General features: G+C 43.8%; 2 protein-coding genes across 6 annotated transcripts; one reads left to right on the forward strand and one right to left on the reverse strand.

Annotated features, from left to right (window-relative positions):
* The first annotated feature begins 1,696 nt into the window (after positions 1–1,696).
* cfap298 (cilia and flagella associated protein 298) lies at positions 1,697–5,551 on the forward strand. Of its 2 annotated transcripts, none has more exons than XM_072701828.1 (8): positions 1,697–1,763; positions 2,088–2,241; positions 2,401–2,568; positions 2,662–2,729; positions 2,903–3,061; positions 3,714–3,845; positions 4,689–4,784; positions 5,210–5,551. In XM_072701828.1, exons 2-8 carry the CDS (start codon positions 2,103–2,105, stop codon positions 5,318–5,320), a joined length of 873 nt encoding a protein of 290 aa, XP_072557929.1. In that variant the 5' UTR covers positions 1,697–1,763; positions 2,088–2,102; the 3' UTR covers positions 5,321–5,551. The 2 variants fall into 2 exon arrangements, with proteins under 2 accessions (XP_072557929.1, XP_072557930.1); XM_072701829.1 differs by having other exon boundaries at positions 1,758–1,834.
* On the reverse strand, positions 4,379–9,994 carry eva1c (eva-1 homolog C (C. elegans)). 4 transcript variants are annotated; one of them, XM_023805332.2, is made up of 9 exons: positions 9,742–9,994; positions 9,373–9,556; positions 8,933–9,135; positions 8,561–8,684; positions 8,324–8,476; positions 8,031–8,174; positions 7,462–7,539; positions 7,234–7,323; positions 4,379–6,642 (listed from the first exon to the last, which is right to left on the reverse strand). In XM_023805332.2, the coding sequence occupies exons 2-9, from the start codon at positions 9,485–9,487 to the stop codon at positions 6,257–6,259; spliced, it is 1,293 nt and encodes a 430-aa protein (XP_023661100.1). In that variant the 5' UTR covers positions 9,488–9,556; positions 9,742–9,994; the 3' UTR covers positions 4,379–6,256. The 4 variants fall into 4 exon arrangements, with proteins under 4 accessions (XP_023661100.1, XP_023661101.1, XP_023661099.1 ...); XM_023805333.2 differs by having other exon boundaries at positions 7,234–7,302; positions 9,809–9,993; XM_023805331.2 differs by having other exon boundaries at positions 9,809–9,993.
* Positions 9,995–11,525: the final 1,531 nt, after the last annotated feature.

Consider the following 11,525-nt stretch of genomic DNA (forward strand, 5'->3'; position numbering starts at 1 on the left):
TGTGTATCTGCTGTGCAGTAAAAATAAATCTTCATTTACTACATAGCTGTAGGTACTTAATTCGATCCAAAGCCAGAAAGATTTACTGATTTATATCCAGTCAATGTGCTATGTCTGTTATTGTGGTCTGAATATCAAGCTGGAAAAGCGGAGTATAGTGACTATACTTTTGTAAGTAAAAGATGACCTTTTATGCTTTTAAAAAGTGTCTAACTTGAGTTGTTTCAAAAAATGAGCTTTATTTTGGAAGGGGAAACATTCTTCCTGAGGTTTACTTACTGTACAGTAGTGTGCTTTGTGGTGTATCTGCTGATTTTGCAGTCTTGTTTTTATTTTACCTTGGCTCAGTGGTGGATTAAGGATGAGCACATTTTGGGGCTGCAGTGCCCCCCCCACAAATGTTATTGAAGTGGCAAGAATCGTGAAGTAGGGGCTCTGTGTTACATGTCAGTCTTGTTGGGTGTGTTTAGGAACTACAGCTGATAACAGCAAAGTCTTATCAGCGTTTCAGGAATTTCTCATTGAATCATTGTCATAGAAACCATGTATACAGGAAGTTCCCCTACATCTGTGCTACGTGCTGTGAGCTTTATTCTCTGGTGTGTGTTTCCTGGCAGTTGTCCAAAGGCATTTTTTCATCATTTTTTGCTCAGTCTACCTTCTGTGTTTTGAGAAGTGCTGTAGTAACCGTTACAAACCCTCCCCCATCTCCCCCCCCCACCCCCCCCCCCATCTCCCCCCCCCCAACCAAGGCTTGCATTTTCAAAGAGAAAGAAACTTTTGAAATACAAGTGAATCGTGACACAGCTTTATGTAGGCTAGAAATAAGGTGGTGTCAAGACAGATTTTTTGGTATTGTAATGTTGTTGTACTACCTTCAGTCTGTTGCCTGTGCTTTGAAAATTTGTCGACCAACAAAGGTTTCATGAATATTACAGTGACTTGCGGTATGTCAAATTTGGTAAAATTGAAGCCTAAGGGGCGAGAAAAACATTGAAAAGGAGATTTTCTATAGGTCATTTGATTTTTTGCGAGTCTTTTTGGGCCTCCTCTTTTACAGTAGAGCTAGATGGTTTGGTTTGAGCACTTAACAGGTCCTTTAAACCAGTTTAACAATGCTTTTCTCAATATCCATGTTACTGTCGTAAATCACACCTTGTAATAAGACAACCCTAAACACACCGGGGTCTGTGTATTGTCGAACAACGGGAGAAAATGTATTTTTCTTGCTTTGGTTGTCCCTAAGTAACCACTAAAAGACATCTATGCTGTTAATGTGTGCCGTTCATAGCAGGAACTGCTTATAGGGGTCTAGTATGAGCTATGGTGTTAAGTCTTTGTGTGACGTATGAGATTTTATAAGAAACAAAAAATTATTTTGTGCGATTGGTGTCCCTTTGCGACTGTAACCTGGTAGAAAATGTTGCTGATCATGTTCTGTACGTATTAACACGGAATACTGCAATTTAATTTAACAATACTTAAGATTATGTGCACCGATACCTGCACATCTATGGATGAAGCAATTGATGTTGTACGTATGCAATAATAAATATCAATCAACAGCGACTATTGGCGTATTTGTTTTCTGTTAGGTGAATTGTCCGTATTGTCAGATATGCTTTCTGAGGCTGTGATCAAACTCCTCGGCTATGTTATTCCATGATATACGGTAAGGTGGTGATGTACCCGGAAGTACTTTTCTAGCTTGGACGCAGATTCCTTGGGCCTTCGGTCGTTTGTGCTGGTGCAAGATTTGGGTTGTGAGTTCTGATCATTTTCCGTTTTATAATCGATCCCCCTTTAACTAAGATGGTGCTTTTCATGATATTGGGTACATTACCTCGTCATTTTCTTGCTATGCTTACCACCTCCTCAAATTTATTACAACATTGACCAATGGTAACGCGAATATTGGACTGTGTTCCCATGGCAACAGTATCCAAACATAATTAAGGCCGTCTCATATTTTATGTTTTGCATGTATTTTTACCCAGTAGTCGGAAACGTAGACTGTTTCAGTGGTGTTCTTTAATTAGCCGTGCAGTGGGCGCAACGCCGTTGAATAATTTCGTCTTTTCCCTCAGTTTTGCGCAGCAGACATGGTCCAGCTACACGTCAAGCGGGGAGATGATAGTCAGTTTCTCTTTAACACGACAGTAGACGTTTCGGTGGACGCGCTGGTTCAGCAGGTTGCTGCTATTTACAATAGAAGACTAAAAGTGGACAGAATTTGCTCTGGTGAGGTTTTTACCGAGATCATTTGCTATGTGTTGTGGAATTTATGTCTTCGCTGTATAGTCTAATGCATGTTCTCGTTTTTTCTAATGTTAATTATTAAGTTAGGCATAATTGCCGGTTGTATGTGCATTCATCCCGCTCGACTTTGCGTGCGAACAGAAATGACGGAGCTTGCCGACCACGGCATCACCCTCCCGCCAAACATGCAAGGGCTGACCGACGAGCAGATCGTGGATCTCCGGTTACGGGACGAGTGGGAGGAGAAGTGCGCACCGAGCGGAGGATCGGAGATAAAGAAGGACGAGATCGGACGGAGGAACGGCCACGGTGAAGGCAGCTCGACGTCCCCGACACCGCGTCCCCGGCGGTCCTGTGCTACCTCTGCCGATTAATCACTTCCACCTGTGTACCTCTCTTTAGCTCCCAATGAAAAAATGAAGGAAGTGCTGTGTAAAACTACTGAAGAAGCCAAGGCTTTAGTTTCCAAGGTAGTCCTTAGGTTCATCTTGTGTTTGATATGTTCATTTAATTGTGGGTATTTGTTAAAGAAATGTTAATCCTCTGCCCTTGTTGCAATGATGTGCCTTGCTTTTTCATCTATAAAGCCACACATTCATTTGAACATTAACTTCATTTTAACCTGTTCTTTTTAACTTAACAGAAACAAGTGCAGGCTGGGGTGTGTGTCACCATGGAGATGGTGAGGGAGGCTCTGGATATGCTGCGGGGGGCTGTGATGATAGTGTACCCCATGGGTCTACCTCCCCATGATCCAATCAGGATGGAGTTTGAGAACAAAGAAGATCTCTCAGGGACACAGGTAAACGACTGTTTCTTGCAGCTCTTGGACAGGGGGAAATGATGTTTTTAGAGCCAAGTGTGTACTTACTTTTTCCACAGAAGGAAATTGCATATGTGTTAATTTATACACACACACACACACACACAGTGCTCCATTGACAGGCACATATCTTCCACACAGACGTTTTCTAAGTGTCATTTTTTTTTGACTTACTCATTCAGTTCTGTTCTTCCCATTCCTCTATTAACTGCAATTGCAGTCACTGTCTCCCAAAGTGATGATAAACACAAATGTTTGGTGTTTTGTTATTGCAAAGGTGTCACTACTTAAAGAGCAGCCAATGAGACTGTTTGTCAATGAACTTTTTAACTCAGAACAGCTCTTTTAGAAATTTAATTTGGGTTTTGATTTAATACAATTTAAGATTATTCACGTAAAACCACTGGTTGTTTGTGATTTTATATATATATAATATAATATAATATATATATATATATATATATATATATTTTTTTTTTTTTTTCTTCAAATGAAGATCCAATGTTGATATGTTAAAAATGGGAAACCTTCATTTGGGGTTTACTTTTGCACGCGACTGTGTCTCCCCAGTTAACATCAGCCGGCCTGCAACATTTACTTTCCCTAATCCATATCTCCCACGATTCCTCAGGCCTCACTACAAGTGATTCCAGAGGAGGAAGCTCAGCTCTGGTGGGCGGGGAAGGAGATGCAGATGGGAAAGAAGCTCCAAGACTATGTGGGGAGGAACGAAAAGACCAAGATCATGGTCAAGATTCAGAAAGTGTGTGGAGCTGCATTAGCCAAACATTCAAACCACTCTTGCCTTGTCAAGGGTTATAGATTATGTGGATGCATTTATCATATAGGAGAGACCGGGGTCAGTTGCTGAATGGACGTTTAAAGCATTTCAGCAGCTAACCCTGGTGATATGCCTCTCCACTTCTCCTAAATTAAGTCTCTCAGTGACAACTCAGATGCTTAGGAAACATCATGCTAAAAGTATGAGCAAATAGATTAACAAATAGATACTAGATTGAATTAAACAATTCCTTAAAAATACTGCGGTAGTTTAATTTTTTATAAAAGTTCTTTTTAGTAAAACAGGCCATTTTATGACACTTGCAATGTTGTTATGTTCCATTTTGTTCATAAAGTCAACAGCTAACTACAGATGCTCCTCGATTTATGATGGGGTTATGTTCTGATGAACCTATCCTAAGTGGAGTATGAATTATGACACGGTTGGGCATGTAGTAAAATATAATGGACCTAGGAAAATGTCATTAAAGACAGAAAAAACACCATTGCAATATGTTAAACACTACATGAAATGTTTAATCTCGTGATCGCTACAGAGACTGAAAGCATGGCTGGGTGGGTGCTGCCACCGGTCGGCCTCAATAAAACATCGTATGACAGATCACTAGTCCAGGAACAGATCAAAATTCAGAGTTGACCACTGAATGGTCCTCGCTTTTGCACCATCATAAAGTTGGAATATCATAAGTCAGACCGTCGTAAAGCGAGGAGCATCTGTAGATTGAACAATGTCCGACGACATTTAAGTCTGTGCCCTGTAATGCCCTCAGAATGTAAGTCCACTGTGCCGTCTCTCCTGCAACAGAGGGGTCAGGGGGCACCGTCGCGAGAGCCGCTAGTCAATGCCGAGGAACAGAAACACATGATGCTGCATTACTACAGACGGCAGGAGGAGCTAAAGGTAGAGATGGATTACCCCTGAAACTGATTTTTTTTCGTTAGTGCAGTCTGGGCATGATGCTTCAGCCTCATTCCCCCTTTCTCGTGGTTTGCTTCAGCCTCATTCCCCCTCTCTCGTGGTTTGCTTCAGCCTCATTCCCCCTCTCTCGTGGTTTGCTTCAGCCTCATTCCCCCTCTCTCGTGGTTTGCTTCAGCCTCATTCCCCCTCTCTCGTGGTTTGCTTCAGCCTCATTCCCCCTCTCGTGGTTTGCTTCAGCCTCATTCCCCCTCTCTCGTGGTTTGCTTCAGCCTCATTCCCCCTCTCTCGTGGTTTGCTTCAGCCTCATTCCCCCTCTCTCGTGGTTTGCTTCAGCCTCATTCCCCCTCTCTCGTGGTTTGCTTCATCCTCATTCCCCCTCTCTCGTGGTTTATTCCCCATATCTGTAGAAACTGGAAGAAGCTGATGACGACACATACCTGCAGTCTGAATGGTCAGACAGGCAAGCACTGAAGAGGCAGTTTCAGGGACTTAACAACATAAAGTGGGGCCCCAGATGAACTCCAGGACATTCTCTCCCCCCGATGTCGTAGGGTTAGCTTTCAGCAAACGGACGGCTGACATGCTGACCTTCCTCTTGGACTGTTAGACAATTAATCCCCAGTGTTTCCTCAACTGTGCTACGCATTGGCTCATCCAGGCCTTCAGGTCCATCTATGAAGTTGGTTTGTAACACCCCCTGCTGGATTCCCGTGGCAGGTACAAATAAATCTAATGTAATGTGAACCACACATGTCTTGTCAAGGCGCTAAGTCAGTAAGGCGGGTGCCCAAGGGGTGACGTCAGCACCAAACTGGGTGCCTGGGGGCCAGTTTCCATAGTACTGCAGCAAGGGGGCGGGGGTCAGCTGGTTTCAGGACCCAATACCCACTTGGCTTACCATGGGCGGGCCGAAGGTGTGGCACTTTTCCTCCCTTTGTCCCGCTGCACGGCCAGCCCGGGGCCACAATGAAATCTCTAAACGTCTAAACTGTGCCTTAACGTCCTCCCAAGGCCAAAGAGAGGAAGTTGCAGAATTCAACAGGGAAAGCTTTTCAGAAGACGAGGGGGCTGAAACTTCCCGACAAAGCTTCCCTCAAGGCAGGGGAAGAACCAAAGGTGTGGTTAAAGTGCTTCTCGTAAACCAAGCGGAACAGCCTGCTCACGGCCGGGCTAAACTCATTCAACGTCTCACAATAATTTTAAGCTAGCACACATGGCTTTTAAATAAATACTGTCAGCTTCATTTCTTTTTTAAAATTCATAATTGTGCACAGTGATGATAGTTATAGCTAATCCAACCGACATGGGCAGCTTAAAGCTGTATATTTGCATAATGCTTGGCACCAGCAATGAAGGACCAGATTCTTTACCACACTCTTAGAATGATCACAAGATTACCAAAACAGAAGCTACATGGTGAAATGTAGTCCATTTGGTTAATAGATTGGTGTGCATTAATGTAGTGTAAGGCTGTCTGGTCTGTGGTCAGCAGTATTGCAAGGTGATACAGGCCAGATCTGTGAGGTCCCATTGAGATAGGCATTCATCCAGATCTCCTGGATAATTTGCTCTCGCCGCTCGATCCTCTCCGCCAGCTCAGCGGCCTCCAGCGTCGTACTGGTCACCTCCCAGCAGGCGTCGTCCTTCGTCTCGCTGACCAAGCTGCTCAGTTCTGAGCTTTCCTCATCGGAATTATGCCTGCTGTGTTGTCTTGCCATTGACTGGACCCCTCTGAGAGGTCTGACATTGCAGGATATCTTCATGGACAGGGCTAGGAGCACGCAGAGGAGTCCCACGCATACACTGGACACAAAGAGCAGGGCTGCCAGTTCAGGGTGTTCTAAAGGGAAGCAGCCACATGTCAAGCCTTAGAAGGTGCTGCTGTGTTATCAAGTGGCTCATGGGAGTTTGTCACACACAAAAATGTTCTGAGGGCAGATGGAAAAATTATCAATTCAAAGAGATGACTAAACCGATTGTAGAGGTGGGTCCAATCAATTAGGTTGGACCCACCTCCTCTCAATCTGATTGGTTATCTCTCTGAACCAATCACATTTCCTTCTGCCCTTTTTTTTGTGCAAGTAAAACTCCCACAAGCTGTCAAAGGAATTATACAATCCATGTTGTCACTACTTTTATATCATACCACTAGGGTGTGCGCTAGTCAAGGAACTGTGACCATCTGACATGGTTGGCCAATCTTATCCAAAAAGGACAGTTGCATATGCAGGTTTTCGCTGGAACACCATAATTAGATTACTAATTAGAGCACTGATTGGCTGACCTAAAGATCATCCCAAAAACCTGCATACACGTTGGCCCTTTATGAATAAGATTGGCCACCGCTGCCATAGGGATATAAGAAAGGCTTCAGAACTGTAGGCTATGTTGGTCCTTCTGAATGAAAGAAATGGTCTATAGTGTATATTACCTTTAATAAAACCAAACACCATCAGAGAGTTGCTGAGAATAATCCCCTTGTTTTCTGGATGTTTGGAGCCTTTGGGATACAAAACCACTACTTTGGAGAAAAGTTTTTTTTTTTTTTATTACAATTAAAAACAGACATTTCCTGCTGCTACGAAGGATTCAATTATCTCAAAATGGGCAGACCAGCCCAAAGCATGTTTGTCATTGTCACAATCAAAAGAATAATTACCTTTCTCAGTGGTCTGTTTAGGAGTCAGGATAGTGGTAAATATGCTGGGATCTGCCTCCTTCATCAAGCTCAGAGGCACTGTGCCAGGAACAAAGCCCACATTACACAATCCACTCTCTTACTCCTTTGCAACTCAAATGACAGAAAAATCAACCCTGAAAAACATCTAACAACTGATAAATCTTCAGCTTCAAGTTGGATAAAATCAAAGAATGTGGTTGTTGCTTCAGAACTTCTATCAAAACTATGGTATGAGATTTGTGCTGGTCCTAGAAGCTGTTCCAACAATATGATAATATCACTCACTGAAAATGAAAGGGGATTCAAAAGCAGCGGATGTACTACATTTCTTGGAATTTGGAAGATTTTTTGTAAAACTCACTGGTAGCAAATTGTGTTTTTATTCCAGATAATCTGATATTATTAAACAGCAATATGATTTATAATATGATTTGCAAAGATATGAAGGAGATTAACTTGGTAATCAATGCAAAATGCAGTAGTCTGGATTAGTCAATGGACCAGAGTACCATGCTGGGTTACTTGTCAGAAAGCAAATCGTTTCATACCACATGCATAGAGGACGGTGAGTTGCTTCCGCATTCCTGGGGGACAGGGGTCTTTGAAGTTGTGGTCATCGACCGTGATGACACACCTCTGCTTCCCATAACATTCCCTGGACACTATGTCCACAGCCCCGTGGTAGGAACACTCTGTGAGGAAACACAAACAGCAACAGCTGGCTTCTTGCTGACATGCTGAGTGCTAAAGAAAAATTGAAGAAGGGTGACTTTCAAGACCCGATTTGGGAAGAGGAACGGAAGCGATGGCTCAATCTCTGGAGTTACAGTCAACAACTAACCAAAAAGAGGTGGTTCTCCTTCCTCAGAGGCACACGTGTCAGCATCACCCAGCTGCCTGCCATACGCTGCCCAGTAGATATTCAGCAGCCGTGGACTTTTGCAATGCAGAGTCAACTTCTCAGCTTGGCATCCAGTCTTCCTCTTGTGTTCAGCTAAAATAGGGGAATCGCTGCTTATGCAAAGAGTGCAAGAAGCCATTTAGGAAGGGTGTCCTCAGGAAAAAGGGCCTCACTCACTGGGTTTGCATTTGTATGACACTTGGAGGTTCTTGGGGGTCCCAGGACAGGGGTCCCTCCCAAAGACATGGGGGTTGACAGGAAGCTGGCAGTCCCGGTGGCCCTGGCACTCTGAAAGCACCTTCTGAAAATAGGATATGGAACAGGATGTTCTTCATGAGCTCATTTGCTAAGAATGCACTGGCACTCCACAGATAAAGGCAAAAACATGACAGACAAGTGATCGCGCGCAGTACAAACCCTCCAATCCGAATAACAGGCAATAATTAGAATGATCACGCGCGATGGAATCCCCCCCTATCTTTATAGCGCTCTGTTAGAATTCAGATATTCTGCTTGCTGTAATTAAAAAACACCGGGTGTGTGGAGCACCTGTAAGGCAGTAACGGCGGTGCAGGTTCGGTGCCCCTCTTTGTCCTGTGCAGCCCATGGGCTGTCGGCACAGCGCAGCGCCCCACCGGCCCCATAAAAGGCGGACTGGACAGAGACCGATGAGTGTCGCGGGCAGAACAGGCGAAGCTGGTCTCCATCGCAGGCGCGGGCCGACTGGCTCTTGATGATCCTAAGTAGGTAATCTTAAACACACAATAATCGCGAGTAAAATGGGCTGTGGGATAAAAAAGCTTCAATTACATCTCACTTTACTCTGCGAGTAGCTGACCGGGCAATTACACGGGCTAATGGACCTAAAACTGCGCAGAGAAACAATCTTATCCGCCAAATAATCTCTGCCGTAAACGGCGATTATCGCGTCCCAAAACCAGGGAATTAAACATTAACGACTTAAATATCAGCAGCGAGGATAAACCAACTTGAAAAGTTCGCAAGCGCGTCCATCTCTTTGGTCCACAGGAGAAGAATGTGGTAGAAAACGTTAAGGAGTGACATCCTCTGCCTCCGGGAGCCCAAGCCAGTCATGGTTTGCATGCCGAGTCCATGAGATCATGATCAGATGTTCGGATTTTCCCTCAAAACGCCAAAACGGGCAGCAAACCCCTGGAAAGGAAAGCAGCATTGGAATGGCATACAAGCACGCCACCTACACCTGCCGAGGCGGCGAGCTGCCCGGGGTTCCTCCTCCCTTAGTGCTCGACTGCCATTCAAAGTTTACAAATACTAATTATGGAAAATGAGTCAAATTATTATAATAAATAGAGAAACAAACTAAGTCCCGTTCGCACCACGCACTAGCGCCGCGAAGAGTCCGGCGGCTTGGACTCGGCAACGTGGAGCCGAAATAAAACATACGCAACAGGTCCGAAGCGCCGGAACCGCGGGCGGCTCTCCGGACGGAAGGACGCGGACAGTCGCCGAATGCGGAGAAAAGTCCACAGGGTATGAGGTGCCGCCGCGGGCGACTGGCGATCGGCGCTAAATCAAAGGGCGGCGAGCTTTTAGAGATCGTCGGGCGCCGCTGGCACAGGGGGCGTGGCGGCGTCCTATCGAGCCCGGAGACGCAATCTGAGCTTTGCTAAGCCGTTTATTTCCTAATAAAACGAAACAGTTGGATCTATTTAAATTGCGACTTATATGAGCAATTTAATTTATCAAATATACGGATAGAAGTTTGACTCGTGATCAATATAATCGATGAATATATAATTATATTAATTATTGTTGTTCATTTTATAGATTACGGGAAAAATAATAAATATTATTAATATAAGCCTAATTGATACATCGTAAAATTGCTTATAAATGTATCACATAACGCTTACGGGTTTTATGAACATAAGTTGCAGTAACCTATATATCCTTTTCGTGCTGCTATCACTGAGTTTAGCACTTGCCTTATATAAAAAAAAATGTATGCTATCTTAAATGATAAAAGTAAATATTTAAACATGCAAATAAATGAATACACATTTTTTTGTTTTCAGTCACAACAGGAACGATAACGTTCTGGTGGACGTGGAGATAACATGATGCATGGTGTGGTGAAACCGGCCTACCCACATTTGTGGATTATGTTCCCTATTGCTCACACCGTCTGCTCTACGAAGCGTGGGGAACTCCGTTCTTTGGGGCCGCAGGGTTAGGCTACTGGATCTTACTGTTCTTCCTTACTTGAAGACTTTATTAAAGTTATTTTGGGGATAGGAAATCACCGTCTGCGTTCCAGGTGTAAACTCGAAAAGGTAACTCTAAACCTTATAAGGCAACTTAAGAGGTGGAGTTACCCATGCCTGCTTGAAATAGCCGACAAAAAGCATTATTTATCTACCAGTAATAACCATAGTAAACTAATTAATTATTCAGGCAGCCATGATAGATGATTTTGAGTTCGGAAATCCGAGCTGTTGAACAATCATGTTAGTACGGCTAACGTGTAAAGTCTAATGTTAAATGTATGTTTAGGAGCATCACCGAGACAAATTCCCTGCATGTGTGAACTGACTTGACTAATAAAGTTTTTTTCTTAATTCTGATTCTGAGCTGTGCAATACAGTTTATGATGGAACTTTGCGCAATGCTCCCCCCTGGTGGCAAGGCCCTGCACGCGGTAAATGTTTAGAGTACGTATGATGTCACTTTACCTTAAGGAAAGAACGCAGATGATGCTAGGGGATTCTTAAAAATATGCTCTGGCATTTTTAAATGGTTAAGTATTCACTTTGATTATGTTGATTCTAGGGCCCCGTATTGCCGTGACCATGCGAATGACAAACGGGTATAGAGGATGGATGGATGGATGGATGAATAGATGGATGAGTGTGTATATTTTACATTCTTGAAAGAAAAATATCTGTTTTACTCACTTCATTTATGGAAGTTGGTGCGGTGAAAGAGGAAAAGGCAACAGATCCAGGTAAGTCACAAAAACCGAGACGTCTTTTATTTCTGCCCCAACTCACCTACTGTCTCGTTAAAGGGGCATGCCGGCCTGTCGCATTCTGCCTGAACAGTAGTCGTTCCCTACTCATTAAACATATTGGTGTGAATAAGGTGAGACACAAGTGTGTAA

This window comes from Paramormyrops kingsleyae, chromosome 18, assembly GCF_048594095.1.
Source record: "Paramormyrops kingsleyae isolate MSU_618 chromosome 18, PKINGS_0.4, whole genome shotgun sequence".
NCBI classification, from domain to species: domain Eukaryota; kingdom Metazoa; phylum Chordata; class Actinopteri; order Osteoglossiformes; family Mormyridae; genus Paramormyrops; species Paramormyrops kingsleyae.

Excerpts from the sequence above, each read along its gene's own strand:
- cfap298 (XM_072701828.1), top strand. The coding sequence starts at position 2,103 with ATGGTCCAGCTACACGTCAAGCGGGGAGATGATAGTCAGTTTCTCTTT. Across the intron at positions 3,062-3,713 it reads AAGATCTCTCAGGGACACAG|GCCTCACTACAAGTGATTCC; the intron begins GTAAACGACTGT and ends ACGATTCCTCAG. Across the intron at positions 4,785-5,209 it reads GACGGCAGGAGGAGCTAAAG|AAACTGGAAGAAGCTGATGA; the intron begins GTAGAGATGGAT and ends CCATATCTGTAG.
- eva1c (XM_023805332.2), bottom strand. The coding sequence starts at position 9,487 with ATGCAAACCATGACTGGCTTGGGCTCCCGGAGGCAGAGGATGTCACTC. Across the intron at positions 8,685-8,932 it reads CCGCCGTTACTGCCTTACAG|AAGGTGCTTTCAGAGTGCCA; the intron begins GTGCTCCACACA and ends TCCTATTTTCAG. Across the intron at positions 6,643-7,233 it reads GGTGTTTGGTTTTATTAAAG|AACACCCTGAACTGGCAGCC; the intron begins GTAATATACACT and ends GCTTCCCTTTAG.